Raw genomic sequence first — 25,059 nt, forward strand, 5'->3', positions numbered from 1 at the left:
CTATTCCCTGTCATGTTAAAATTTCCGCATAGATAGTCTTCTCGGGAAGCCGTGTCCATTCAAGCTTCTGGTCGCAAGTGGCGTTCGGGCCGAATCCTTGGGTCGGATAAATGCACGCCCAACGATGGCCCACTGAAAAACTCTGTGCCGGCGACAATAACGGTCCACTCCGCTTTGCAATCGGCACTGGATGCCGAATAACCAGAAACAAGCCAATGAGAGGGGTGGCTTGGAAATCTGTGCCTGGATAGCATTAACCCGACTGGGAATGAGCCGAGGCTCCCGGGTATCAAAGTGGGTCACTTGGATTTTGATGATGATTCTATCGACATGATGGAATTTTCTTCATTCCATTTCGTGAATCGACTGATCTGCATTGATATTGCCAATATACTCATGGAAAAGTGCTGATCTAACTATATTCGTTGACGTGAATTCTTCTCGTCTGGAAAGCATCGCGAGAGCCTATTCGATAATGGCCACCGTCCAAGCTGGGGGCGAGACCCCACGGCCTTCTAAAATCCCCTTCTGGCGTCTAGTTTTTGACCAGAAAGTCATCACGGAGGAAGTGGCTTCGTTTCCATATCCAGGATCTGGCACACAAGAGGATCCCTATGCCGTTACCTGGCTACCGCGCGATCCTCGCAACCCGATGAACTTCTCAGCCGTGAAGAAATGGGCTATTACATTCCTCGTCTCATTCGTCACACTAGCTGTTGCCCTCGTTTCATCAGCATACTCTGGAGGTCTGGGCCAAATTGTCGCCGACTTCAAGGTGGAAGAAGAGATCGCCATCCTGGGCGTGTCGCTCTTCGTGCTTGGATTCGCGATTGGACCATTGATTTGGGCACCGCTCAGTGAGATCTTCGGTCGTCGCCATATCTTCACAATCAGTTTCACCTTCTTGACAGCGTTCAACGCTGGCGCTGCTGGGGCGACCAATATCCAGACTTTGATCATCTTGCGATTCCTCGCCGGATGTTTTGGTTCGTCTCCATTTGGTAATGCCGGTGGTACCATTGCCGATATGTTCACTGCCTCGCAGCGTGGTATTGCTATTAGCTTCTTCGCCGCAGCGCCCTTCTTAGGTCCTACCATCGGTCCTATCATCGGTGGTTTCCTAGCTACTGGAGCTGGCTGGCGCTGGGTCGAAGGATTCCTTGCTGCCTTCTCCGGCGTCCTCTGGCTGTGCATCATCTTCCTCTTGCCAGAGACATACGCACCGGTCTTATTGCGTCGCCGGGCAGCCAAGTTGTCTGAAATCACGGGCAAAGTCTACCGCAGCAAGCTTGATATCGAGCGCGGTCCTATTCCGATGGGCAAGACCCTGAAAACAGCTCTCTCTCGCCCTTGGGTCTTGCTATTCCGGGAGCCTATCGTCTTGCTGTTCTCTATCTATATGTCTATCATCTACGGGACGCTATATATGCTATTTGCCGCATACCCCATTGTCTTTCAACAGGTTCGCGGCTGGAGCGAAGGTATCGGTGGCCTCGCCTTCCTGGGTATCCTCGTCGGCATGGTCATCGCTGTGGCATACACCTTCCCCGAAAACATGCGATACGCAAAGAAGTGCAGTGAGACCACCGACCGCCTCCCACCAGAGGTACGATTGCCCCCGAGTATGGTCGGTGGTATCGCCCTCCCTATCGGTCTCTTTTGGTTCGCTTGGACCAACTATCCTAGTATCCACTGGATGGCGTCCATCGCTGCCGGCGCTCCATTTGGCTTTGGCATGGTGCTCGTCTTCTTGAGTGTGTTCAACTATCTGATTGACTCGTACACGATTTATGCTGCCTCAGTACTCGCTGCGAACTCGGCTCTTCGATCGCTATTCGGCATGGCCTTTCCCTTGTTCACCACCTACATGTACCAAAACCTGGGTATCCACTGGGCATCGTCTATTCCGGCGTTCTTGTCGTTGGCCTGCGTGCCATTCCCATTCATTTTCTACAAATACGGTTCTCAGATTCGTCAGCGCTGCACTTACGCCGCAGAGGCAGACGCCTTCATGCGCCGTCTTGCTGAGAAGAACCAAGCCGAGATTCGCCGCGAGGAAAGTACTGCACAGAACGAGACGGAGAAGAACGAGGTTTCTGAGGATATCTCGGATGACAGCAGCGATACTGAGAGTTTGTCAACTGTTCCCTCGCGCATTACCCTGGGACGGTTTGCGTCACGGGCATCTCGCCAGTCTGGAAGGTCATTGCGTCGGACTGCTACGGCGACTCAATATGAGGAAAATCCATATGATCTGGACTTGGTGAACACTCGCCAGTCTGCTATCAGCGGTCATCGTCATGAGTGATTCCCCGAGGATAGTTTTCTATGAATAATAATTTGTTAGCTTTTACGTATTACGCAGAGAATTCCTCTGCTCCGCCTACTAAAAGAATTGCACAAGGGCGTGGGAAATTCCGAAATTGCTGTGACCACTAAAGTCAAAGTTAGAGCGAAATCCTCACCCTTCTGCACAGTTGTCGTAGTGCAACCAACACGCGGTCTTGTAGCCTAAGCTATCGGAATCCCGGTCTGGAGCGAGGCCACAAGCTTAGGGTCGAGGATATCTTCAACGTTCGGCCAAGAATAAAAAGGCTCATCCCCCTCTTTACCTTTGTCGTAATCAGGATCATCGTGAATTGGCTTCTTGTTTTTGCAGAAAACCCTTAGCTCTTTGCATGCGACACCTCCGTTCTTCCGCAAATAATCCCGCATGACGTCGCCAGCGCTCGCGACGATCTAGCACCTTCAGAAGATAGTCGCATTTCGCTTGCACTCTCAGCCGCCGCTTGCGCAAGCTGATGGATCAAGACCACAATATAGGGTATTAATGTTTCATTAGGCATATACCCCGCGGCGAAGCATTGGACAAACCTGTCGTGCTCCTTCACTCGGATCAGGCGGAGTAACTCGATGGAGCGTTGGTGCATGCCGATGTAGTTGAACATAATGGCAGGTTCCTCTTAAAACAGCTTGGTCTTCAAGAACGCGAGAAGCTGCAACGCACTCACGTTGTGGAAATTGAACCCTTGTCGAGAGGCGATAGATTTTCGCTTGGATCGATGGCGCTTCTTGCTGCAGTTCTCCAGATTCGACTTTTTGAAAAGCTCGTCCAGGACCCGGTCAATGTTTCCAATCCCGGCGTCCTGCGTAACACCATCCACATATTAGGCCCAGAACAGGTTCGCGACTTCGGTGGTAGACTCGATCAATCGGGTAGTTTTGCCACTGGGCTTGTGAGCTACTTTTTTCCGTGAATCACGGGTAAAACGGGTAGCAGATGAGAATCCTGCGGTCAACTCAAGCCTGTTCAAAGATTCGCTAGCGTTTTTTTGGCCGCGAACCAATAAAGATGTGAGACCCACCGTGGATCTTGACGAAGGTATCCATGTCAGGCCATTTGACGTTCTTGTACATTGGAGATTGAATGACAAGGTTGTGTAAGAAAGCTAGCTGCTGGACGTCATACCCTTGCGTGACAAGCTGTTTGCCAATAGACTGCAGCCGCATATGAAGGTGAAATAGGATCAAGCCACAGAAAATAGAATGCCCCGAGAAAAGTGCATGCTTGTCGGGGGCAGGGAGGCCCCCGAAGCTAGCAGAACGTGCTCGCATCTCGAGGAACTCGTCTTCTATGATCCATAACTTGACAACCATTCCAATAGCTTGAAGTTCGGCATCACCCATTTTTGGCCAGAATTGAGGCTGAGGGTGAGACTTTGTTAGTTGCATGTAATCTTTCACAGTCTTCTCTATGCGGAGTCCAGACATCCGAAGGTCTTCTAATGCACCTAAAGGACCGTATCGCATGGTGTGATGGACGTCGAGGAAGATCTGGGAGGCAAAGGAAAGCCATAGAGGAACCTTTTTTGTCTTGGCAAATTCAACAAGCCCTCGGGTAACCATATCCTGGGCAGGAATCTCGACTCGGAAGGTATTGGCCGTGCAGAACTCAGGTAACAGTGAAAGGAAGATAGTTTTGTCTTCGTTGAGCTTCTGAGCAACAGACATCCGCTCTCTGTTTGCTTTTGGATTGTAAGTACCTGGACGTCATCGCTTTTCAATAACCCGGATGTATGCCACTCAGCTTCCACCTTGTCCGCGAGATGCTTTGCGAGCTGTAAGGCACTGTCAGTCACAATAGAGGCATTCATCAGATCTATTTTCCTCTCTCGATACTCCGACCAAGTTTGGGTGATGAATTTCCGCATGTTCTGTAGATCCCGGAACAGGCAGAGCGTCTTGAAGAAGGATTGACCAGGATACGACTCCGCCTGGTCATCTTCCTCATCGATGTCTACCTTCACGATTTTCTTTGTACCGGCATAAGTCGGCTCTGTCTGCGCGAATTCCCGTGGCTCCTCGACGGTGAGAACAGCAAATCTATTCATGAACTCGGAGGTATCTGCATCGTCACGTTCAGCTCCAGATGTTGAAGTTGATTGCTTGGCGTCAGATTCCGAAGCTCCGTTGGTCTTCCACTCCAAGGTCTCGCAAATTTGCTCGAGAACAGTGATAAAATGAGTGTGCCGTTTGTTATTCTCAGAATCGCCGTGTCCCAAGAACCAGGAAGTGACGGTTTTTCTGAGTTTGATCGCTCGTTTCGCGATGGCGAGAATGGACTGGGGCACAGTGAGAGCAGAGCCAGCGACGACCTCGGCAAGGTTCTGAAGATCCTTGACAGTCACAGTAAACTGGACTGTGTCCTCCTCTGAGACATCCTATTTTCCGTCTCCGCTCTTCATTTTGTTTTTGTTTTTGCTCTTGTTTTTGCCCTGCTTTGCTGGAGGGCCCGCGGAACTCAGGCTAGGCGGTTGATAACCACATTTGTTGGCAGTCTCCAGCAGCTATGTCGCAAATATTTTGGTATCAGCTTTGTAGCAAGAATAGCTGCTCTGCAAGAAAAGTGGTAACATGGTGATGAGTGAGGGCTGGGTCGGGACAAGATGTGGAGGACGGGATTGGTCTGTTGGCGGGACTCGTGGGGCGCGATCAACACAGTCGGCGAATCACGTGATACCTTAGTCCGCCAGCATTCATTCCTGGCACTCCCAAAACACACGATAAAATGCAAAGAACGACTTCAATTTTTACTCAATTTTTGACTTGCAAATTATTTCTTCTTCCAGAAAATGGTGAGTGCTTGCTATAAGGTAGAAAGTAAGTGAAACATCGAAATTTCTCCTCCATCGAGTGATGCAGATGTACCATATATCGCTGTTCGGATACCTTGAATTACCACTCGACCTGAAAAATACACTCACTGTAATATATTACATGTATAAATATGGTGAAACCTTGGGATGCATGAATGCCAGGTGTATCCTCCCGAGTGGGCGTGCTCTTACCAGAAATCTCCACTGATTTTGAATGAAGTACCATCTAACGCTTCGCAAATTTGCATTTTCTAAGTGGAACTTTGAATAAACAGTCATATGGATAGCACTTTGTTCATTACTGAGGAGCTTTTCAGCTTCGTACGAACAACCTGGGTCCTCCTTTACACACTAGCATTACTATAGGTAACCTAAGAGTTCTTCTTATTCCATACAAATAAAGTAGTCCAATAGTGGAGGTTCATTGATCACCACCCGAAAATCGTGATCACTCATCAACCCCACAAGAGCCTCGGTCCCTCTCCACCTCGGGCCACCAGCTCTCCCCAGCTTCTCCTCCAGTGTATATACAACCACGCTCTTCCTCCTACGATGCGCAAGTGATCAGCTCATCACGACATCTTTGTTGATATTCTAACCATACATCATCACCATGGCTGGCAAGATAGACGCGTACATTGATTGCGGTATGGTCCCCCTTTCCTCCCCCAGCCAACCCCACAGAAGTGGGAATTAACTTCAAGGCGCATCCCGAATCTAACGGGTCGTTCATTCGCTAATTAAACGCCAGTGTCGCCTTATTCGTACTATGCGACGCTGTATTTGAGGCGGAATCGGGATGCGCTCCGGTCGCATGGAGTTGAGGTTGAGTAAGTGTGCCTGTTGACCTTAGATTATCTTGGTGCGAGTGCTAACTTGTAGATAGATTGCACCCTGTCTTCTTGGGCGGTATCAATGTTGGCTCTGGTACGTCTGATTTTGAGCGATATGCGAGAAGTTTTCGTTGAACAAACCGCTTATACGTGACATTTAGGAAACAAGCCCCCATGGACTCTGCCAGCCAAGGCTTCCTATTCCAAGTTCGACTCCGAACGGGCTTGCAAGTACTTTGGCGTTCCACAGATCAAGACGCCTGACTTTTTCCCAATCTTGTCAATTATGGTCAGTATCTTAGACTCGGCCATCATTTCTATTCACTTTTGTTCTGGTCGATTCCATACTGACCAATTCCAGCCACAACGCTGCATGATCTACATCAAGCGCCACTACCCCCAAGAGCGCTATGAAACCACCTTCCTCTCGCTATGGGAATGGATGTACCACAAAAATATCGACATCAGCAAGCCCGAGAAGCTAGCAGAGCTCCTGAAGTCTCACAACTATTCCGACCAGGAAATCAAAGATATCCTGGAATCCGCCAAGAGCCCCGAGTACAAAGAAGCCCTGACCGCTAACACGCAAAAGGCGCTTGATCAGGGCGCGTATGGAGCGCCGTGGTTCTGGGTACGAAATAAGGAGGGCAAGGAAGAGCCTTTCTTTGGAAGTGATCGGTGAGTTTGTTTAAGGTGTTTATTGCCTTGGCGGTTTGTACTAAACGGTATACAGGTTCGCGTTTATGTGGCAGTACTTGGGAATTCCGTTCCAGGATGTGACCATAGTTGAAAAGGCCAAGTTGTAGAATTCGGGTCTTGATGTATACTAAGGACTAGGAGAATGGATTGTTAACTGGCGAATACTTCGTTTCGCAACAGTGGATCTTCTGGTTATATGTGACTCGCCCTAACGAGAGGTCCGAAGGACATCCATGTCAACGGCCATCCTGCGATTAGTGACCCTAAGCGCGACCGCGGCAAATTCATAGAAAACTGCATTCTTGTCGCATCGTTGCAATAATCAATGACTCAGGTATTATTTCGGCTCATAATTCTCTTCGCCTATACAATTCAAGTCCAGACCGTCTCCATCGGAATCTGCAGCCTTGCAATCTCGGCCCTTCGGCCTTAGTGACTCACGGCTTAGAGACTAAAGCACTTTCGCCCTAATTGTACCCCGAGAGCGAAACATGACGCCGAAGCTACGAGCTTTGTCAATAGCTTCAATTTTCGTACACGGGAAGTATAAATAAGGCGACCCCCGGTCAATTGAAGCCGTACAACAAGAATCCCAAGCTCATCGGACCGGAAGCGGATAAGAACTGAGCCCCACGGAGCTGATCCTCGTCTTTACCCCACGTTGTACCACAACTGCCCCACGAAGCTCCGACTTCAAGAACCATTGCCCGCCGAATTTCTCTTCTTCACATCTAAACACCTCTTGAAACATCTTTGAAAGATACTCACATCATGGCTGGCATTCGTGTAGCATGGATTGGCCTCGGCAACATCGGCCGGGTGAGTTATACACACCCCATCAACAAATCGCAACCACAAGCTGACGGACCAAACCACAGGGCATGAGCAGCAACATCGCTCAAAAGGGACCCCAATCCAGCCTCATCCTCTTCAACCGCACCACCTCGCGCGCCACCGCCCACGCCGAGAAACTCGGCGGCAACGTCACCGTCGCAACCTCCCTCACCGAAGCCGTCAAAGCCTCCGATCTAATCTTCACCTGCGTCGGCGATGACCCCGCCATCGACTCCATCACCGAGACCATCCTCTCCGACAAGGAAACCGACCTCTCAACAAAGACCTTCGTCGACTGCTCCACCGTTCACCCGGATACCTCCCGCCGCACGGAAGCCGCCTACGAAGCCCGCGGCGCCTCCTTCGTCGCATGCCCCGTCTTCGGCGCCCCCAACATGGCCGACGCTGGTCAAATGATCGTCGTGCCGGCCGGCAAACAATCCGCCATCGCCAAGGCCAAGCCCTTCTTCGAGGGTGTCGTGGCAAAGGCCACAATTGATCTGTCTTCCGGTACAGGCGCAGACATCGACGTCGGCCGCGCGTCCACCCTCAAAGTCCTCGGCAACACATTCATCCTCAACACCGTCGGCGTGCTGGCCGAGTCTCTCACCGCCGCGGACGCAACGGGTCTGGGAACGGGTCCGTTCCGGCAGTGGCTGGAGCTGTTTAACCCGGGGCCGTTTGCCAAGTATGCGGATCGGATGATTAGTGGAGATTATTATCAGCGGGAGGAGCCGTTGTTTGCGGTTGATCTTGCGCGCAAGGATTTGAGACATGCGTCTAATATTGCCAAGGAGGGTGGTCAGCGTATGCGCAATGTGGAGGTGACGGATCACTTTTTGCAGGAGGTTAAGGCTGAGAAGGGGGAGAAGGGTGATATTGCTGCTGTTTATGGTGCGGCCAGGAAGGCTGCTGGTTTGAAGTTTGAGAATCAGTGATTGTAGAAGGTGGCTTTTTGTACATACTGGGTTAGAAGATGGGAGCATATGCCTTGATGGTATTGGGTTTACTTCATATAAAGGAATAGTATCTTGTTGATTGATTTCAGTTCATATTGTTACAAATAAACTATTTATAAAGAAATCATGAGAATCATTGATTATTTCGAAGACAAGCACGGGACTCAACGTGCTGGAATTGATCATATGCCTCGCCAAAGCCCGCCGTAAATTGACCCTGTGGATGCATACCTGCTCGTGGGTATTTGAAAGGTCATGGTATATGGGAGGCGACAGAAGAAACCAGTTGAATTATTTAAAGTGTTTGAGGGAGAAAATGTTGGAGAGAGAAAAATGGTTGTTGCAATTATGGTTCAAAAGCCATATTCATTGAGACTGGACTCCGATTAGGATGTCACAGCAAAGAGGTGAGTGAAATATACACATGATAAAATCATAGACTAAAAAATACATAAAAGGCCATAGCCAGTTGGCCTAACTTTTACTTGACAAAGCTGGCAGTAAAAACCAAACGAACCCCGCACAAATCCCGCTCACAACAGATCTACTGCTGCTCGGCGATCTCAGTGGGCTCGTCGTGGTGCTGGTGAGCCTCGCCACCCTCCTTGGGCTCGGCCTCAACAGGGGCGTGCAGGTCGGCAACGATACCCTCGGGGGGAACCCAGCTGGCAGATTTCCAGGGCTTGACGTGCAGGACGTACATGGTGTCGACCTCCTCGAGGGTGCGACCCTGGGTCTCGTTGACGAAGAAGAAGACAACCCAGATAGCGGCGAAGCAGCAGGCAGCGAAGACGTAGCCGTAGCTGAAGTCGATGGAGCTGGAGATGAAGGGGGTGAAGAAGGAAATGAGGAAGTTCCAGGTCCAGTTGGCGGCGGTGGCGATTCCCATGCAGGTAGCACGGTAGCGGAAGGGGTACATCTCACCGCAGATAGCCCAGACGATGGGGCCCCAGGTGGTGGCGAAGCCGACAATGAAGAAGCAGGTGAAGACGATCATGGCGACACCGGCGGGGTGGGAAGAAGGGTTGCTGTGGAGGACCTCGTGGCCGACGGAGGCCCAGATCATGAAGCAAACGAAGCACCAGGCGGCACCGGCCATGAGACACTTGCGGCGTCCGTAGTGCTCGACAATGTACAGACCGGGCAGAGTCATACCGAAGTTGACAGCGCCGAGGATGATCTGGGTGACGTAGGAGTTGGAAAGACCGACACCCTGGAAGATGGAGGTACCGTAGTAGAAGATGAAGTTAGCGCCGGTCAGCTGCTGCAGGGACTGCAGACCAATGCCGAGCATGGTACGGTAGAACATGCGGGGGCCAGTGAGAACCTCGTGCCAGGGAGCCTTGCCGACGGCACGCTCCTCGTCGAGCTTGCTCTTCATATCAGACATCTCCTGGGCAACGACGCGGTGGTTGAGGGGAACACCGTAGAGCTTGGCCATGACCTCGCGAGCCTCCTCGACACGGCCGTGACGGTAAGCGTAACGAGGCGACTCGGGCAGGAACAGGGTGCCAACACCGAGGATGAGGGGCCAGGCAAAGCCAATGCCCATGGTAATACGCCAAGAGGCAGTGGAGTTGATACGCTCAGTACCGAAGTTGATGATGTAGGAGATGAAGATACCGAAGGCGACGAACAGCTGGAAAGCGCTGACCATGGCACCGCGGACCTGGCGAGGAGCAGACTCAGACTGGTACATGGGGACAACGCTGGACAGAGCACCGACACCGAGACCCATGACCCAACGGCCGAGAGCGATCTGATACCACTTGTCGGTGGTGGCGATCTGAACGATAATACCGACCATGTTGATCAGAGCCCAGAAGGAGATGGAGAGCTTGCGGCCGATGCGATCAGCCATAGGGGCAGCCACCAGGGCGCCAATCATGGTTCCGATAGAGAGCTATAGAAGACAGTTTGTTAGTCATTGGTATTCCATTGAGAGGAACTATAGATTGATGAAACATACCAGGCCGACAATGAGACCGTTGCGAACGTTGCTGAAGGCATATTCACCGGTGGCAGCGTTGTACTCGGCGAAGCGTTGCTTGAAGTCGGTCATGGTGGTGAAACCCGAGATTTGACCTACGGCCGAGTCAGTTTACCATACATCGATTGGATTGGATATCCAGTGCCGTGGATGAGGCAGGGGTATGTAGCGCAAGACTTACCAGTAGAGTAACCGAAGATGAAACCACCCATGGAGACACACAGACCCAGGATGAACGAACGCCAGGTCAAGTACTTGACAGGGCTATCATCGATGATACCCTCATCCTTCTCCACGGTCGAGTCAGCCCGAGCAGGAGTAGGGGCCTGCGAGGAGAACTGAGACTCAGCACCGGGCTTGATCCGGGACATGAGGTTTCCAACACCCATTATGAATAGACCGGACCAGGTAGTGGAAGATACCGGGTAAAAAGGTGTCTAAGAGAGGAATGAAGAAGAAAAGAAAAAGAAGACGAGCCAGGAGGAGGGAAGAGTGATGTCAAATAAATACGACCATCGCAACGGAGAATCGGCTTCCCCCTTGGGGTACCATGGCAGGCACAATGGGGGCCCGGATCTCGAGTCCCACGTTACCGGGATGGGGCGGAGGAAATTTCACGCTTGACTCCATTTATCTCCATGGGCAAGTGCAGAGGGCATTCTCCGTACTGTTTGGAGGGGTTTCTTGGGGTGGAGAAAAAGGGTGGAGAAGAGAGATTCGAAGCTCTTCAGGGCGCGAAGCCGAAATGGGAGTGTCCACGTGAGACGAGAAGAGGGGTCAAAATGGGTCGATGCCTTTCTATGATTATTCGAGATTGTCTACTACATTATACTTTATCCGTAGATAGTTCAAAGTATAAGGTGTACACCGAAGGTCAGTTCATGGAATTATAGTTTTGATCGCTGATGCGAGCAAGTTGGTATGGAAAATTGAAGTATAACGAGATTGGTACTACGTATTGGAGAACGGCATTTGCACTCGGATGCTATTTACATATTTAGGACATAAAATGTCTCAGGGGCAACATGCCAGTCACCAGCCAAGGGAGAACCCGCGATCATTGGAATGTGTCCAGCATCCTGGCAGTATAGCCGAGCTTCCTCGCCACCTTCTAGAAAACTGCGCGATTCAGTAAGAACTGGGTCAGGTCCAGCGAATGAGAAGGACGTGTCTGGATGAGGACGGACGGACTCCGTGGATACGTTGGGATCGGCTACAATCGATGACGGAAAAAGAAATCACCTCTGGCCCTGTTGAGTTTAGAAAGTATGGTACGACGGGCAACTAAACCGAGCGACGGCGCGTCATAGATGAATAAGAGCAAGCCATAGTTTCTATAGTTCAGCCCAGGTACTTCCTAGTAAGGCTGTTAACTTTTTATAGAACTGTAACTTGTACTTTATACTTGCTGGGCTCTTCTTCCGCTATATAGTAGCTCCTTGCAGGAGACATAGAATAACAAGGAAAGAGTTTTACTCTAAGACTGAACAGATTCTGCGTTTTGCCATCCAAGGCTGCTACTACTGAAACGTAGTGGTTCTGGTACATAATGAATATTGCAGAAGAAAAAATCTGTTTACTGCACGCCTGGTGGGGCAGCGTGGATTCTGCTGGAAAAAGGCTGGCGCCCGAGCCGGTCTCAGCATCGATGACGATCGCCGAGCAACAAAAGCTTGGCTTGATGAGTTCTTGCAAAGGGATACTCTCTTCTAGCAGATTTCCAAGGCAATATCTAACGTAGTGCCATCATTTTCTAAATCATATGGGAATGTGCCCCGTTTATATACCAGCTTTGGGCCAGTTTCCATATGGCGTGTGCGTCCAGACTGTACTGATAAGAAGGTGAACTAAATGCATGCTCCGGTCGGACATGCTGCTCAGCTCAAAAGTGGACAGGCCCACTATCGGTGAGCCATCAAGCCCTCGGGCGTCTCCCGCGCAGAGATTTGCGATCGGTTGAGCCTTGAACGGGGTCCACTCTTGTCCCAAATCGGCACACCGAGTCCTGTGTGCTGCCATGCCGACACCGAGCCGACTCGGGATCTCATGTACGATGCCGGGTAGCAGGTAGAAGATAGCTCTTGCGCAAGACAATTCCCAATAATCTTATACAATTTTTAGTTCTATAGATACAACATCTCTCGTGCCTTTAATCTAATTTTCCGCTCTCAATTCCATGCCCAAATGCCAGAACCCGACCGTATCAAATCCTCATACTCGGCATGCCGAACACGGGATCTCCCAGGCAAGTGGAGACCAGCAGCAAGAAAATCCTCGACGGAACCAAAATCTCAATTTTCACACGCCCCACTCCACCCAAGCCCCTTCCGTGATCTGCGGTGAACTCGGCAGGGAAATCTCTGACGCCAACCGACCATGACTCCATCAGACCACCACCCAAAATAAATCAGAATTAACCAAGGAAAATCCAAAAAAGGGGCACATGGTGGGCCCTAGCTCTAACGCTCCTTCCTAAACCATGGTATGATGAGGTGCTCCTTGCACGGCATCTCTCTGCACCCAATCATGATGGATAAAGCTCTTATCTTGGTGATGCAATGCTAGAGTTTTTCTGGACTGCGGTGACCAGGTGTTTGCCTGAAGTGAGGGAGGGTCGAGGGCTCTAGACTTCTTGGTTCTCTCGGCCGTGTTTCGTATCGGATATCACGGATCATGGTGCGAGTTTTAGAGACTGTTCCTATTCTTCGTTTTCGCTAAGAGTTGAGGCACGTCTGACACTACGTATGTAGGTCATCCGAGGGCATGAGCCCTTGAGTGGTACTCGATAAAGGCAGATACCGACAGTGTAAGGAGTATATTGCATGCTCGAAACAAATTATTCTCACTACGGAGTAAATCATGACGGGAAGGGCTTTTTAGAGCTATATGTCTAAAACCTGAATATATTCATCAAACAAGACATATTGTACTCCGTTTGAAGCGGATCGTCAAGTATACTCAATCATATCTGGGTATCAAATGAAAGACACATCACTCACTATCTTAGCAATACTTGATATATTATATCATTTTTGATTGAAGACTTCGACCCCGAAGAATAAATCATAGCTCTCTTTGACCTGCTGCACTAACAATAACGACCTATACGCTCTAACCACGCTCTTAACGGATCACCCCACAGAACCAAAAACTAAAATGCAAGTTGCATGATAGCTGAAAGCATTGATGTGCGCTCCTAGGTCTTCCCTGGTAGTCATCTAAACCCTGTTTAATTGGTGGACGATGAGGTTTTCGTTTGTTTGTCTTGGCACAAGCCATGGACACAAATACAGTAGGAGGTCCAGAATCAACCGTTTAAGTATTACATGGAGAACTGCACGTCATAAGCCATGCACATCACTTCGTGGGTCCGTGATCTTGACTTACCCTTGACTATATTCATTCTGGTCTTTTCATGAGGTATGACCAGCGCACCACATTATATATATCACAGGTAGCTCTCCCAGGACTTGTTTTTACATCCAACTTAAACGCATCGGGTCTACAAATAAGGAGTCCTCTACGTCCTAAGTATTGTCAATAGTCTTTCAAAAACACTAGAGGTCCTATCTGCGGGCTTGGCCGTTCAGGCACTGCAATACCCGAACGAATGTTATCCGTCTGGAAGTGCCGTCAAGAACCAGGACTAGGAGAGTCCCAGATGATTCATGGCAGAAGGTTGACAGATTCTTTGCTGTCTGAGTCAAACTCACCTTATCCCTCCACTTAGCCAGGCCTGTGCTTCCATGGTAGTATATAATGGGAGCCTCGGACCTTGATTCTGTAAGGTTAAGGGGACGATAAACCAGCTTCCCAAAACAAGTACCGCTGCAGTCATTCTTGGACAAATATCACCAGACGACCTGGTATTTCAAGTCTTAGGTTCACTCTAGCTTCTTACTATCTACGTCTTAGGTGTACAGGACACGCTTCCTGTATAATTAGGACTACTGAGGATCAGCTCACCCTTTTCTTGGATTAAAGTTCTAGGCATTGTCAATACCCCATCACTATCGTGCAGGGTAGTTCTCCAGGTTCTTCGGATAAATGTGAGCTTATTGGAAATGTAAATGGTGGATGAATAGAAAAATTTCGGAAGACGCAAGAGTATGGGCTACTTCGTCGATCATTAAGTTTGTTTTGATGAATCTATTCACAGTTAACCATCAACTCCAATCCAGAAATTGCCTGTCTTACCCTGGAGCAATGTAGTTGACACGAGTTCCATGCATCCAAGAGGTCCTTCTTAGGCATCGCATCAAACCGCGGAGAGCAAACTTGGATGCACAATATTCCAATGTCGCTGCTGCCTCGAGATAACCACCCATAGATCCCTGTAGCACTAAGAGTGTATCCTGCATAGGTTGTAACTGCGCCGCATGCTGGCGTCTGAAGCAATGCAAAGCTAGCTTAATAGTGTAAAATACTCCAATTAAGTTGATGTTCACAATCTTCAGAGCCGGCTCCTCGAGCTCTTCCTGATCTATGGTCCGTTTGTGTCAATATTGCAAAACTGGATTATTGAGATGACAATTTCTTACCCTCAAACGCAAAAACCGAGTCAACCCCAGATATTCCAGCATTGGCAACAACAATATCCACTCTCTTCTTAAGCGAAAATTCGATGGCTTCCTTGAACATCTTCAATTGATCTGACCACTGAGTGACGTTGCACTTGACGAACTTTGTGCTATGGGAAAATCAGCTCTATATGGTTCCGTGAGTGGGATTTCATATACCGTTGCAATTTCGAAGCGAGTTCAACCCCGCCCGCCTCGTTAATATCGGCAATGATGACGAAAGCCCTTGACTCAAATTAACAGGGGAGGATGATTCAAGGGGTTTGCAACTTGCCCTGCTCCAACCAAAGCTCGCACATAACCTTCTCCAATTCCATTTGCACCAGATTTTCAGCAATACAAGACGTGGAACGGAGTGATTTGACTCCTACCTCCCGTGATAATAGCTGTCTTCCCTTGGATTGATGTAGTATCGATTTCCCCATTACAGTCAAGCGGGCCGGTGTCTTTATAAGGCTCCATTGTTGCTGACAGTTTGATCGGGAATATCCTTAGTATTGATGGTTAAGGCGACGCAGAAACATCTTCACAGGATTACCGGATTTATATCACATATTAGTCAGATCCCTCAATAGCGTATTAAGGTAGTAAATAGACTTTCTCGTCATTACAACGTATTTACTAAACTGCGGTATTCTTTCTTTTCTTAGCACCGGAATGTCGGGGAGTCGGTACTCGGTATTTTTGGCGATACCGCAGAATTCCACAATAGCCGACATTAGCAGTTCTTGATACTTCCCGGCATAAAAGACAACTTGAATAACTGTCTATAGAAACAGTGAAGCTCGGTTAATAAATATAATCAAGACCGTAAGAGTGTTGAGTCATTCAGTCCTGGACCTCGACCTGGTTCACTTGGAGTTCGATAGTATAGTATTAGCAGTTACTAGGTACTACACACAAGCTATATAGTAACCTTGGACGTTGTTCTACAATAAATAAGTTCCTACTATGACGTAAACGATTTTCTTAGGAATTCCAGCTTATTTACCTGTAGAATCAACATATTCTTGTGCCAGGTGGCCTAGAGTCTTAGTAGGGACCCGAGCTAGTCCTCCGAGACCTGAACGGATCCGTATAAATTAAATACTTCATCGTGTCTTGTTGTGTCTTATGTACCGAAGTTAAAGTAGTGGATTTACATCTTCCGCAGTAGTAATGAGAAATTTCTGTATCGTGTTGGGACGGGTCTTTCGGGGACTTGCGTATATAGACATCAAAATCGCTGCAGTCCAATGCCGCTCACTTGTATCTGCCGAGAGAGGGAACAGATCTAATAGCACCAGTATCGGCTAGTACATATGTATCTGGTAACGTGGAGGAATTTGGTTGCTGCCCCTTGGCTGAAGGCCCTTGTGGCCGAGGCTCTTCTAACCCCGCACATTGCGCAGGGCATAATAGCCACTGTGGATAATTTATCTTTCAGACGAGAATAATGTATTCATGAACAATCACCGACCGAAGGGCCGATTGCCGAATTGAGGGGTCGCTAAGGCCCTCGACATGGCTGATCAGATATCTTCGGTACTGTGCCATCGAGGCGGCAGTTCCAGAGCTAAACTCGGCACAGATGGACCACGGTAAAACAATATCGATCTTCCTCGCCTTTTCTGTCTACGTTGATGAGACTTGGAAATCAATATCTGTTCATTTGCGAGACGGCCTCGGTATGTGCGGATTTGGGATCTCATGGTCATATTAGAGAGCCGCCACAATCCGGTTAGGGACTTGGGCATCGGATATTCTGGCTCGTGTAAGAATGTGCACCTACCGAATGCCATAATCTAAAGGAATTTAGCTTGCATCAGAGTCGCTATTGCGGACCGTGATCAGACAGGTTAGGTAGTGGTAATTACCTGTGAAATATAGCCTGTATGATGGTAATACGAGATGTGTATGGATTGCCATAATTACTATGCCACGGAAGCCGATAGCCGACAATTAAGACCTGCGTGAATTCTATCAGTCAATTCAGAGTGGGGAGGTATCCTTCGGAAGACTTAAAAAGGTTTCGAACACTCATAATTAAGCGTAAAATTTAGCAGGTTCTCCCTACCTTCAGTTAAGAATTATTTCTTTCATTTTCTTGCCCCGAACGACCGTTCATTTATGGAGTTGCCACTATCTCGAAGCACGGTCACTGTGCGGATCATTGACACGACAAGTCGTATTATTGTCCCAAATGATTTCACTGAATCCACCATCAAGGGCGCAGAATTCCTCGACTGCCCTGCATTCTCTTTCCTGATCGAACATCCCAGTGGACGCCGACTGCTGTTCGACCTCGGCTTGAGACCAGATTACCAGAACCTGCCTCCTATTATCCAGAAATATTTCAGTGAGAACGACGCGAAGGTTTCAGTTGAGAAAGGAGTCAGCCAGTTGCTGGCAGAGGATGGGGTTGACCCCAGTTCGATAGAGGGAATCATCTGGAGCCACTGGCACTACGATCATGTTGGAGACCCGTCCACTTTCCCATCGAATACCGCATTGATTGTGGGACCAGGATTTCGCGAAACCTTTGTTCCAGGCTATCCATCGAATCCCGGATCGCCTATCTTGGAATCGGACTATACTGGGAGAGAACTCAAGGAGGTCGACTTTGCCAATGATGAGAACAGGACGACAGTGGGAAATTTTAATGCCATCGACTATTTCGGTGATAGGAGCTTCTATATCTTGGATGCACCAGGTCATACCATCGGACATCTCTGTGCCCTAGCCCGGACAACCGCGGACCCAGAGTCCTTCATCCTAATGGGGGCTGATGCTTGCCACCATTCCGCCGAAATGCGACCCTCTAGATGGCTCCCACTGCCCTCGAAGATAAGCCCGCATCCATTGGAACCAGATTCTCCTGGGCCTTGCCCTGGCTCCATCTTTGAACATATGCTTCGAAATGGTGATAGCAAAATCCCCATATATGGGCAAAAACGGCCTGGCATGATATTTTCTAATCCTGATATTGCTGAAGAGACCATTGAGAAGCTGCAGGAGGCTGATGCTAAGGGAAACATCTTCGTGGTTATCGCACATGATTCCCATCTGAAAGGAACTGTGGATTTCTTCCCAAAATATGCCAATGACTTTTTACGCCAGGGCTGGGACGTCAAGACAAAGTGGAAGTTCCTTTCAGACTTCAAGCAAGCTCTGCTTGGGGAGGAGACACACTCTCCATAACCATAAGTAGCCTGGAACATTTAGCCACATGACAAACCATGACTCCGATTACTGCTGTCTGATATACTTGAGTTAGTTTACTTGGGGCAGAAAGTATAGTTATATTGCCATCATCATCAATGTCACTCGGATCGAAGGGCAGTTCACCGCCGTCACTTGTGCCAGTGTATGTTCCTTGTCCCATTCCCGGCTGAGGTTTCTTCTGCAAAGATACATGGTACGGAGTTCGAAGAACAAATTCCAATCTTCAGCACCCAGGAATGTATTTTGTTATCTTTTTTACCATGTAAACTATCCCGGTGCAGTATTGAATTTGGCACTCCGAGTCCACGTCGCTAGAATCGATTTGAGTTATGGGTGAGAAATCCCGGTATAAATCAAAGTTTCAACTACTCATGGATTGATAGTAATTCAAATTGATAGAATATGGAACTAAGTAATGTATACAAAAAGAGATTCAAGCAATGTTTTTATATAGTTACAGAAATCTCCATGTGCTCCATGGAAATCCATGGTTATATGTAGCCAAATTCCTATGGAGTCTAGTCGTCCCAAGACAAAATTCAAGTTTATAGTTTATCTGGTTCATCCAAGTACCAGGTCGAATCTTCCTTGCCTTCCTCCTTCGTGGAAAATCCGTTTCCAAGATACTGGAAGCGATTCTTCTTGTTGAAGTACACGTAGTCCCAATCTTCGCCTCGAAATCCTTCCAGCATATGGAAGAAATGTATTCTGCTACCCGGGTGTAGGGCCGTGACCGGACCGTCCACTGTACCATTCTTGAACCATGAGACACAATTCGATGACCAGGCCGTTCGAGGCATAAATCTCTGGGTGTGCTCATATAGCTCATCAACGGCAGCATGCGAGGGGGATATCGCTTTGATTCCCTCTGTCTGGCACTTCTTGATGATGCGAGTCAAGTACTTGGCAATATGTTCGGTGATTGTGAACACGCTACCATGCCCAATGGGGGCATTGGGGCCGAGGAAAGCTGGTGACGAACGAAGGCGTTAATAGTGGTGCTTTAGGGCCAGAAACTCTATGCTGATTGCTTCGGGAACTCACTGAAGTAATTTGGAAAGCTTGGAACCGCACAGGACATATACGACTTTGGTAGTTGCTGTGTCCATGTATCCTGCAGATTTCCTTGTGGCCCAATAATTGGGAAGCGTGGACAGAAAGACACGTTGAACCCTGTAGCACAGATAATTGCATCGACTTGTATGAGCTCGCCGGATTTAGTTTCGAGACCCTTGGGCGTAATCCTAGTAATTGGATCTGTCACTACTCTCACATTGGGCTTCTTCAAGGCTTGTAGGTACCCAATGCCTGGCGTGAGACGGCGGCATCCCAGTGAGAAACCCGGGATTAAAGCATCGCATAGGCGCTTATCATCCTCAAGGGCATCTGTCATGTATTCGGCTGACCTCTGTTGCAAGGTCGCGGCAAATTCCGTGTCTTTGAGTGTCTATTACCCCAATGTCAGCGTTTAGGTTTCCCCCTCGAATACAAGACAGGGAACAACTGACCAGAGGAAAATTCCCATTGACGACCTCTTCAACGGCTTTGACAAACTTTTTGTAGAAGACGGGATCTGACTTAAATCGTTCGATCTGGGCCTTTGTAAAGTCCGAGTTCTCATCCATGCTCACCTCGCTCAAGACGCCTCCACCAGCGCCTTGGGCTAGCAATTGGAGTCTTGACGGAACGACCCAGGTGGGCTCCCGCACAAAATGAACTAAGTGCTTGACATCTGTGATCACGGGTTAGCTGTATTGCGCCGCACGCAGAATCTGCGCTCGCTCACCTCGTTGCATCTCCGGCAGTATCTGTACCCCCGACGAGCCATTTCCAATGACCGCCACAGTCAAGTCGGCATAGTTAAAGTGCGACGGCCAGTCTGCACTATGAACCAATTGGCCTTGGAAACTGTGAAGGCCTGGAATCTCCGGCCATTTCCAGTGGCTAAAATGTCAGCACATTTTATACTCCACCAGTCTTCCATTAGTGAAGAGATTGGCTTACTTCAAAATTCCAGAGCCATCCAACAAAAAATGACAGGAGTCATGAAATTTGGTGTCTTTCTCCAAATCATGCACCTCCAGATTCCACATCCCAGTCGCCTCATTCCACTGTGCCCGAGTGACTTGGTGGCTTGTCCTGATAACGCTACGCATTCCTTCCTCGTCACACACACGACACAAATAATCCTGAATCTCCGAAGCCGTGGAGAAGAACCCAGACCACTCAGGATTATGCCGCCAAGAGAACTGGTAGTTATGAGACGGGACATCGCACTTGCACCCAGGGTATCGGTTCTCGAACCATGTTCCCCCGATCTCGGGGTTCTTCTCATAGACTACGTGGTCATAGTCCTTGACATTGAGACGTAAAGTGCGAATCATGTTGATTCCACTCATTCCAGCTCCGATTCCCACTATGCGCAGGTGGCGAGTAGACCCAAGTGGTGCCTCCGTAATATTGTAAGTGGTGGTCTCGCCATCCCCCGGTTTTTCAGGAGCAGATATATGCCCTTTCATTTGACTTAATCTCGCGGACATATTGCAGCAAGCGTATGGAGTAGAAGTGGTGGGTGAAAAGATGGGGTTAGGGGGCTGATGTAGTTCATTTTGAGTGCTGTCGACAGGCTATGATATAGGGCGTGGTTCGCACCTTGGATGCCTCGGACAGACGACCATCTCATGATTTGGATGGGGCATGTGCTCGGTCAAACGGCCACTGATTTACTTGCGGGCCGCCGCTGATAGATCCGTAAGTCAACGGAGAGGTGCATGACCCGACTACCGAGCGCCGGTCTAGTCTGCCGACTACCGAATCGCAGATCTTCAGGTGCTGGTCGGAATGGCCAGAAGGCTATGAATAGTTTTTGCTTCAGGTCAAATCCCTGCTATTGTCCTCGGTCCACAGAGGCACTGTACCGAGAATACTTGACCTGCATCATGTACACTACGAGTCTGTATACCATTTGAAATTCCAATGGAGCTGGCTTGAACTGGTGAAACATATGATATTTCACCGACAGAACACCAAACCAAGGTACCACGTGGTCAGTTACTACGTGCCTTTCATGCGCAAGTAAACTTTGCTATTGAATCTGCGGGATTGGAGAATTTACAGATTCGCGGGGGATAGTGTAGTAGACAATTCGGTATATGGAGGGTGCATGGGTCTTAAGTTTAAACAGTACGGTTTTCAAACAATAGTATGTATTCCATTTCATTCTGATCTAAGTCTCCGATGACTCTAGGCTAGGAGAGCCACTCCCGTAGACTCACGAGCGATCCCATTCTCCGGTCTATGAAAATTGGATGCCTCCATCTATAATGATACTTTGGCCAGTGATCAACCGAGAGTCTTTGCCTACCAAAAAGCTCACGCAGCCCGCAATATCTTCCGCCGTCGGTGTTTTGCCCATTGCAGGCCGCTCCTTAGACCCTTTGTCCCACGCAGACCCAAGGGGAACCCCATGCTTCTTAGTAATCGCAGCATCGATCTCATCCCACATCGCTGTTTTGACCATCCCAGGGCAATAGGCGTTCACATTGATTCCATAGGGTGCAAGCTCAATGGCGGAAGCCTGCGTCAGCCCCCTCACACCCCACTTGCTCACTGCATATGCCAGAGCATCGGGCTGGGGCCTGTAGCCAGCGATGGAGCATGCTCCCACGATGCGTCCACTTTTGCCCTGGGCGATCATCTGCTTCGCCGCCGCTTGATAGCATAAGAATACACCTCTTACATTAACTGCATGGACCTTGTCGAACTCGTTTCCTGTGAGACCGAGTAAGCTCTTCATCTTGATGACTCCAGCATTGGCTACCATAACATTGAGCTCCCCAAAGCTGGACACGGCTTTCAGGACGATCTCTTGTACGTCCGTCTCAACAGTGACATCTCCGGTGACGACAAAACAGCCTCGTTGTTTCGCTTTAACCTCGGATGCAAGATCTTCGAGAAGGGCGGTTTGAGAAGCGAGATCATTCACAACAATGTCAAAGCCATCATCGGCGAGTCGGAGAGCGATTGCCCGGCCAATGCCCTGAGATGCCCCGGTGACAACTGCGGAAGGCATTGCTATGGTTTGATTGTAGTTTGTTTGTTCAATTGTTCGAATGGTAAATGAATCTGGAGGTTCGGGAATCTATTCCTGCACTATGCATCTTGGGTGGCATGATTGTCGCATTTTATGATCAATCCCATGATGGAACAGCCAAGCTTGTCCAGGGTGCCTGACCTCACAGCCGGCCTGTCCGAGTCCGTCGTTGGTGCTTGCCATACCCACATGTGCCAAGTGCCGACTGCCGAAGCGGCAACAGCCAGTGATCGGATGAGTTCGGCAATACGAATGGCCTTAGAGGCTGGCTTACGTAAACACTTTCTTCTCACTAGAGCTATTTCCAAAGTGGCTAGGCCCCGAGCTAAACCAAGCTTGATTAGTTTAAAATAGCGACTCATGATATCAGAGCATAACGTGTATTTAGGAGTGCTAAGCCATTCAGTTAAAGTTATAATAATATACTTTTATCAGACATAGATTTAGAGAGCACAGATAGAGTAGCACTATAAATAGCGGTAAAGTATTTTCTCTATAGATAGATAACTTAAGCGTAATTATATTCGGTATAGTCCTACGGAGACATAATTTCCTAGAATAATATAGCCTATAGGAAGCGTCAAGAGGCTTTATAATCCTAGACCTATATCTATTATCGCACTAGGCACTTACTGTTCAGGAATAAAGCCGCAACATCGGAAATAATTCCTACTCTATATATGAGAAGAACTAAGTTGATTAAAAATCAACTTAGACTTCACGTTGTATATATACCCTTATGTATTCCATCAAAAAAAATAAATCAAGCTTCCTTTACACTACAACATTATCTATAGCAATTAACGTCGAGGCAGCCTACGTGGAGATATAATATCTATACTTACTCGTTTTCCCCGAAGTACTATATACATTCTTAGTTCGACGCGGCCCCGAAATACTTCTAGGAAAGTCATGTTTCTTTAAAGCAGCCAATCCCCTCTTTACGGAGGTCGCGTGGCGCGGCTGTTCCAAGGGCGCTAGTAATTTCCACACATCACGTTACACGATGTTATATGATCGTTACCGTTCCCGTGTGTTCCCTTTGTCAGTATTACTATTTTATGTACCTTTCTACTGCCAAGTCTTCCATTAAAATAGGCTTTTTCTCAGGCAAGAAAACCATGATGACATTAGAATCCAATACAAGTAACTAGCTAGGCGGAATGATACTACGGAGACTTTCTTATCTATCCTAGGTGTTTTTGTGGATTATCTTGGCGACGTAGTAGTGAAAAGCTGGTTTTCCAGTAGTGCTTGTGGTCCTGTAACCTGCCACGCTAACTAGGTGTAATTTCGGATTGAATGAAGCTATTAAATAAGAAATCAAACAATTATTTCATATAGCTCTTCGATTGAAGGTCTTCTGGGTCCTCACGGACTAGCGATCTGATTGGCGGATGGACAACAGCTTCACCTTCGTCTGCAGGGACGGTGAAGTCTCCGCCGATCAACGTCTCCCAGAATTCCAGTGTAGTCATGATCTCAGTGTCGGCATCAAAACCAACCTGGTCTGTCCCATTACGGCACGAACACTCGCCAACATAGATCACGATGGGATTGGAAGCCGAGCCTAATGGAGCAAGATCATCGCCGATGACGATAGGATTGGCCTGCGTGCCTAACTCGGGGGAAATGATGGAATCGCGTATGACCACTTTAGGCCATTCGCATAACCCAGTGGGGATTAAAGCTTCACAATATTAAGTTAGCGAAATCAATTATGGTTGTAAGAGATCCCTTATATAAGGTTTCGTGTGCTTTTTCTGTAGAAGAGGTCATAGTGACTAGAACTAGTAGAAGATAGAAATAACTACGTTTGGATGATGTAGGGAAAACTAAGTACTTGGTTGAGATAGAATGACTAAATTGGATTTTTTTTTTCACGAAGACGGCGTGCGAGATAGATGGCTTTTTACCTCTCGTTAGACTAATCATGTCTTGTTTAACTTCTAAGCTGAGGTGGACTCGCTCGGAGGAGCCTTAAGCTGCTCCGGTATAATAGTAATCGGATGAGACCTACCTACTAGTCGATTCTGTGACTAATGTACCGTGTAGGGTACTACGGCGCGAATGACCCGCGCGCTTATCCACTTAATCTAATAGCCACGCCGTAAAGTGCTGTTGCTATTTCTAGGGAACGACCTGTCTGCGTATCGTCTATACCTAGTTATCACCACTAAGTCGATTGAGCTCTGCTTGCTAGTCGTTCTATAGTATAGGGCTGAAGACGAAACGGCAGGACGCACTAACGGGTAGATAAAGGCTTCCCCATCTTCTCGAGTCAGTGTATCCCTCCTACTCTAGGTATATAGCCCTGTTTTCTTATCCGTCTATCTTAATCTCTCTGCTAATCGATCATAAAGGCAACGGGGTTTCGGCGGCGATACGTACTCGGCGAAAGTGGCTATGAAAGCTCCGGAATACGAACGACGGTAGAAAAAACCGTGTAGGTCGAAAAAAAGGGACGCTGGCGCGCGTACTAGCGTAGTCGCCGGGGATGCCTTAGGTTAGGTTTAGAGATCGTTCCCGAGTTTCGATATAGGCGCCGTGAAGTCTTATGATTATCGTGAAATGACGGAGTGTTACTATTATCACTTCGTTAACTCTCGTTATCTACCACTAACTGGCTAGCACGAATAGCGGCTAAGATAGTCCGGTCTTCCTCGGTTCCGAAACGATACGGATACGCCCCTAAGGCAGAGTTAAAGCCC

At 48.5% G+C, this 25,059-nt stretch overlaps 10 protein-coding genes across 10 annotated transcripts; 4 read left to right on the plus strand and 6 right to left on the minus strand.

The window, feature by feature from the left end:
- Positions 1-475: 475 nt before the first annotated feature.
- N7496_009342 (MFS transporter) lies at positions 476-2,308 on the plus strand (the record flags this gene model as incomplete). Its single annotated transcript, XM_056702256.1, has 1 exon — positions 476-2,308. One exon carries the CDS (start codon positions 476-478, stop codon positions 2,306-2,308), a length of 1,833 nt encoding a protein of 610 aa, XP_056551256.1.
- Positions 2,309-2,511: 203 nt separating this feature from the next.
- Positions 2,512-5,211, minus strand: N7496_009343 (uncharacterized protein; the record flags this gene model as incomplete). The annotated part of the gene is made up of 6 exons (XM_056702257.1): positions 2,512-2,739; positions 3,012-3,146; positions 3,246-3,289; positions 3,345-3,996; positions 4,044-4,721; positions 5,209-5,211. The coding sequence occupies 6 exons, from the start codon at positions 5,209-5,211 to the stop codon at positions 2,512-2,514; spliced, it is 1,740 nt and encodes a 579-aa protein (XP_056551257.1).
- Positions 5,212-5,769: 558 nt separating this feature from the next.
- N7496_009344 (putative DSBA family oxidoreductase) lies at positions 5,770-6,795 on the plus strand (the record flags this gene model as incomplete). Its single annotated transcript, XM_056702258.1, has 6 exons — positions 5,770-5,803; positions 5,908-5,986; positions 6,043-6,083; positions 6,151-6,278; positions 6,351-6,667; positions 6,723-6,795. The coding sequence occupies 6 exons, from the start codon at positions 5,770-5,772 to the stop codon at positions 6,793-6,795; spliced, it is 672 nt and encodes a 223-aa protein (XP_056551258.1).
- Positions 6,796-7,459: 664 nt separating this feature from the next.
- On the plus strand, positions 7,460-8,460 carry N7496_009345 (NAD(P)-dependent oxidoreductase; the record flags this gene model as incomplete). The annotated part of the gene is made up of 2 exons (XM_056702259.1): positions 7,460-7,507; positions 7,567-8,460. 2 exons carry the CDS (start codon positions 7,460-7,462, stop codon positions 8,458-8,460), a joined length of 942 nt encoding a protein of 313 aa, XP_056551259.1.
- Positions 8,461-9,025: 565 nt separating this feature from the next.
- On the minus strand, positions 9,026-10,860 carry N7496_009346 (sugar porter family MFS transporter; the record flags this gene model as incomplete). Its single annotated transcript, XM_056702260.1, has 3 exons — positions 9,026-10,384; positions 10,451-10,566; positions 10,653-10,860. The coding sequence occupies 3 exons, from the start codon at positions 10,858-10,860 to the stop codon at positions 9,026-9,028; spliced, it is 1,683 nt and encodes a 560-aa protein (XP_056551260.1).
- Positions 10,861-14,526: 3,666 nt separating this feature from the next.
- On the minus strand, positions 14,527-15,513 carry N7496_009347 (uncharacterized protein; the record flags this gene model as incomplete). The annotated part of the gene is made up of 5 exons (XM_056702261.1): positions 14,527-14,620; positions 14,669-14,954; positions 15,013-15,161; positions 15,211-15,276; positions 15,392-15,513. 5 exons carry the CDS (start codon positions 15,511-15,513, stop codon positions 14,527-14,529), a joined length of 717 nt encoding a protein of 238 aa, XP_056551261.1.
- A 1,647-nt stretch (positions 15,514-17,160) lies between these two features.
- Positions 17,161-18,231, plus strand: N7496_009348 (MBL fold metallo-hydrolase; the record flags this gene model as incomplete). Its single annotated transcript, XM_056702262.1, has 1 exon — positions 17,161-18,231. The coding sequence occupies one exon, from the start codon at positions 17,161-17,163 to the stop codon at positions 18,229-18,231; it is 1,071 nt and encodes a 356-aa protein (XP_056551262.1).
- A 569-nt stretch (positions 18,232-18,800) lies between these two features.
- On the minus strand, positions 18,801-20,774 carry N7496_009349 (flavin-containing monooxygenase; the record flags this gene model as incomplete). The annotated part of the gene is made up of 5 exons (XM_056702263.1): positions 18,801-19,225; positions 19,300-19,702; positions 19,764-19,987; positions 20,042-20,199; positions 20,260-20,774. 5 exons carry the CDS (start codon positions 20,772-20,774, stop codon positions 18,801-18,803), a joined length of 1,725 nt encoding a protein of 574 aa, XP_056551263.1.
- A 776-nt stretch (positions 20,775-21,550) lies between these two features.
- N7496_009350 (acetoin reductase) lies at positions 21,551-22,327 on the minus strand (the record flags this gene model as incomplete). Its single annotated transcript, XM_056702264.1, has 1 exon — positions 21,551-22,327. The coding sequence occupies one exon, from the start codon at positions 22,325-22,327 to the stop codon at positions 21,551-21,553; it is 777 nt and encodes a 258-aa protein (XP_056551264.1).
- A 1,352-nt stretch (positions 22,328-23,679) lies between these two features.
- On the minus strand, positions 23,680-24,283 carry N7496_009351 (uncharacterized protein; the record flags this gene model as incomplete). Its single annotated transcript, XM_056702265.1, has 2 exons — positions 23,680-24,038; positions 24,265-24,283. 2 exons carry the CDS (start codon positions 24,281-24,283, stop codon positions 23,680-23,682), a joined length of 378 nt encoding a protein of 125 aa, XP_056551265.1.
- Between the last annotated feature and the right edge of the window lie 776 nt (positions 24,284-25,059).

This window comes from Penicillium cataractarum (genome assembly GCF_028827025.1).
Source record: "Penicillium cataractarum strain IBT 29864 chromosome Unknown utg000008l, whole genome shotgun sequence".
NCBI classification, from domain to species: Eukaryota; Fungi; Ascomycota; class Eurotiomycetes; order Eurotiales; family Aspergillaceae; genus Penicillium; species Penicillium cataractarum.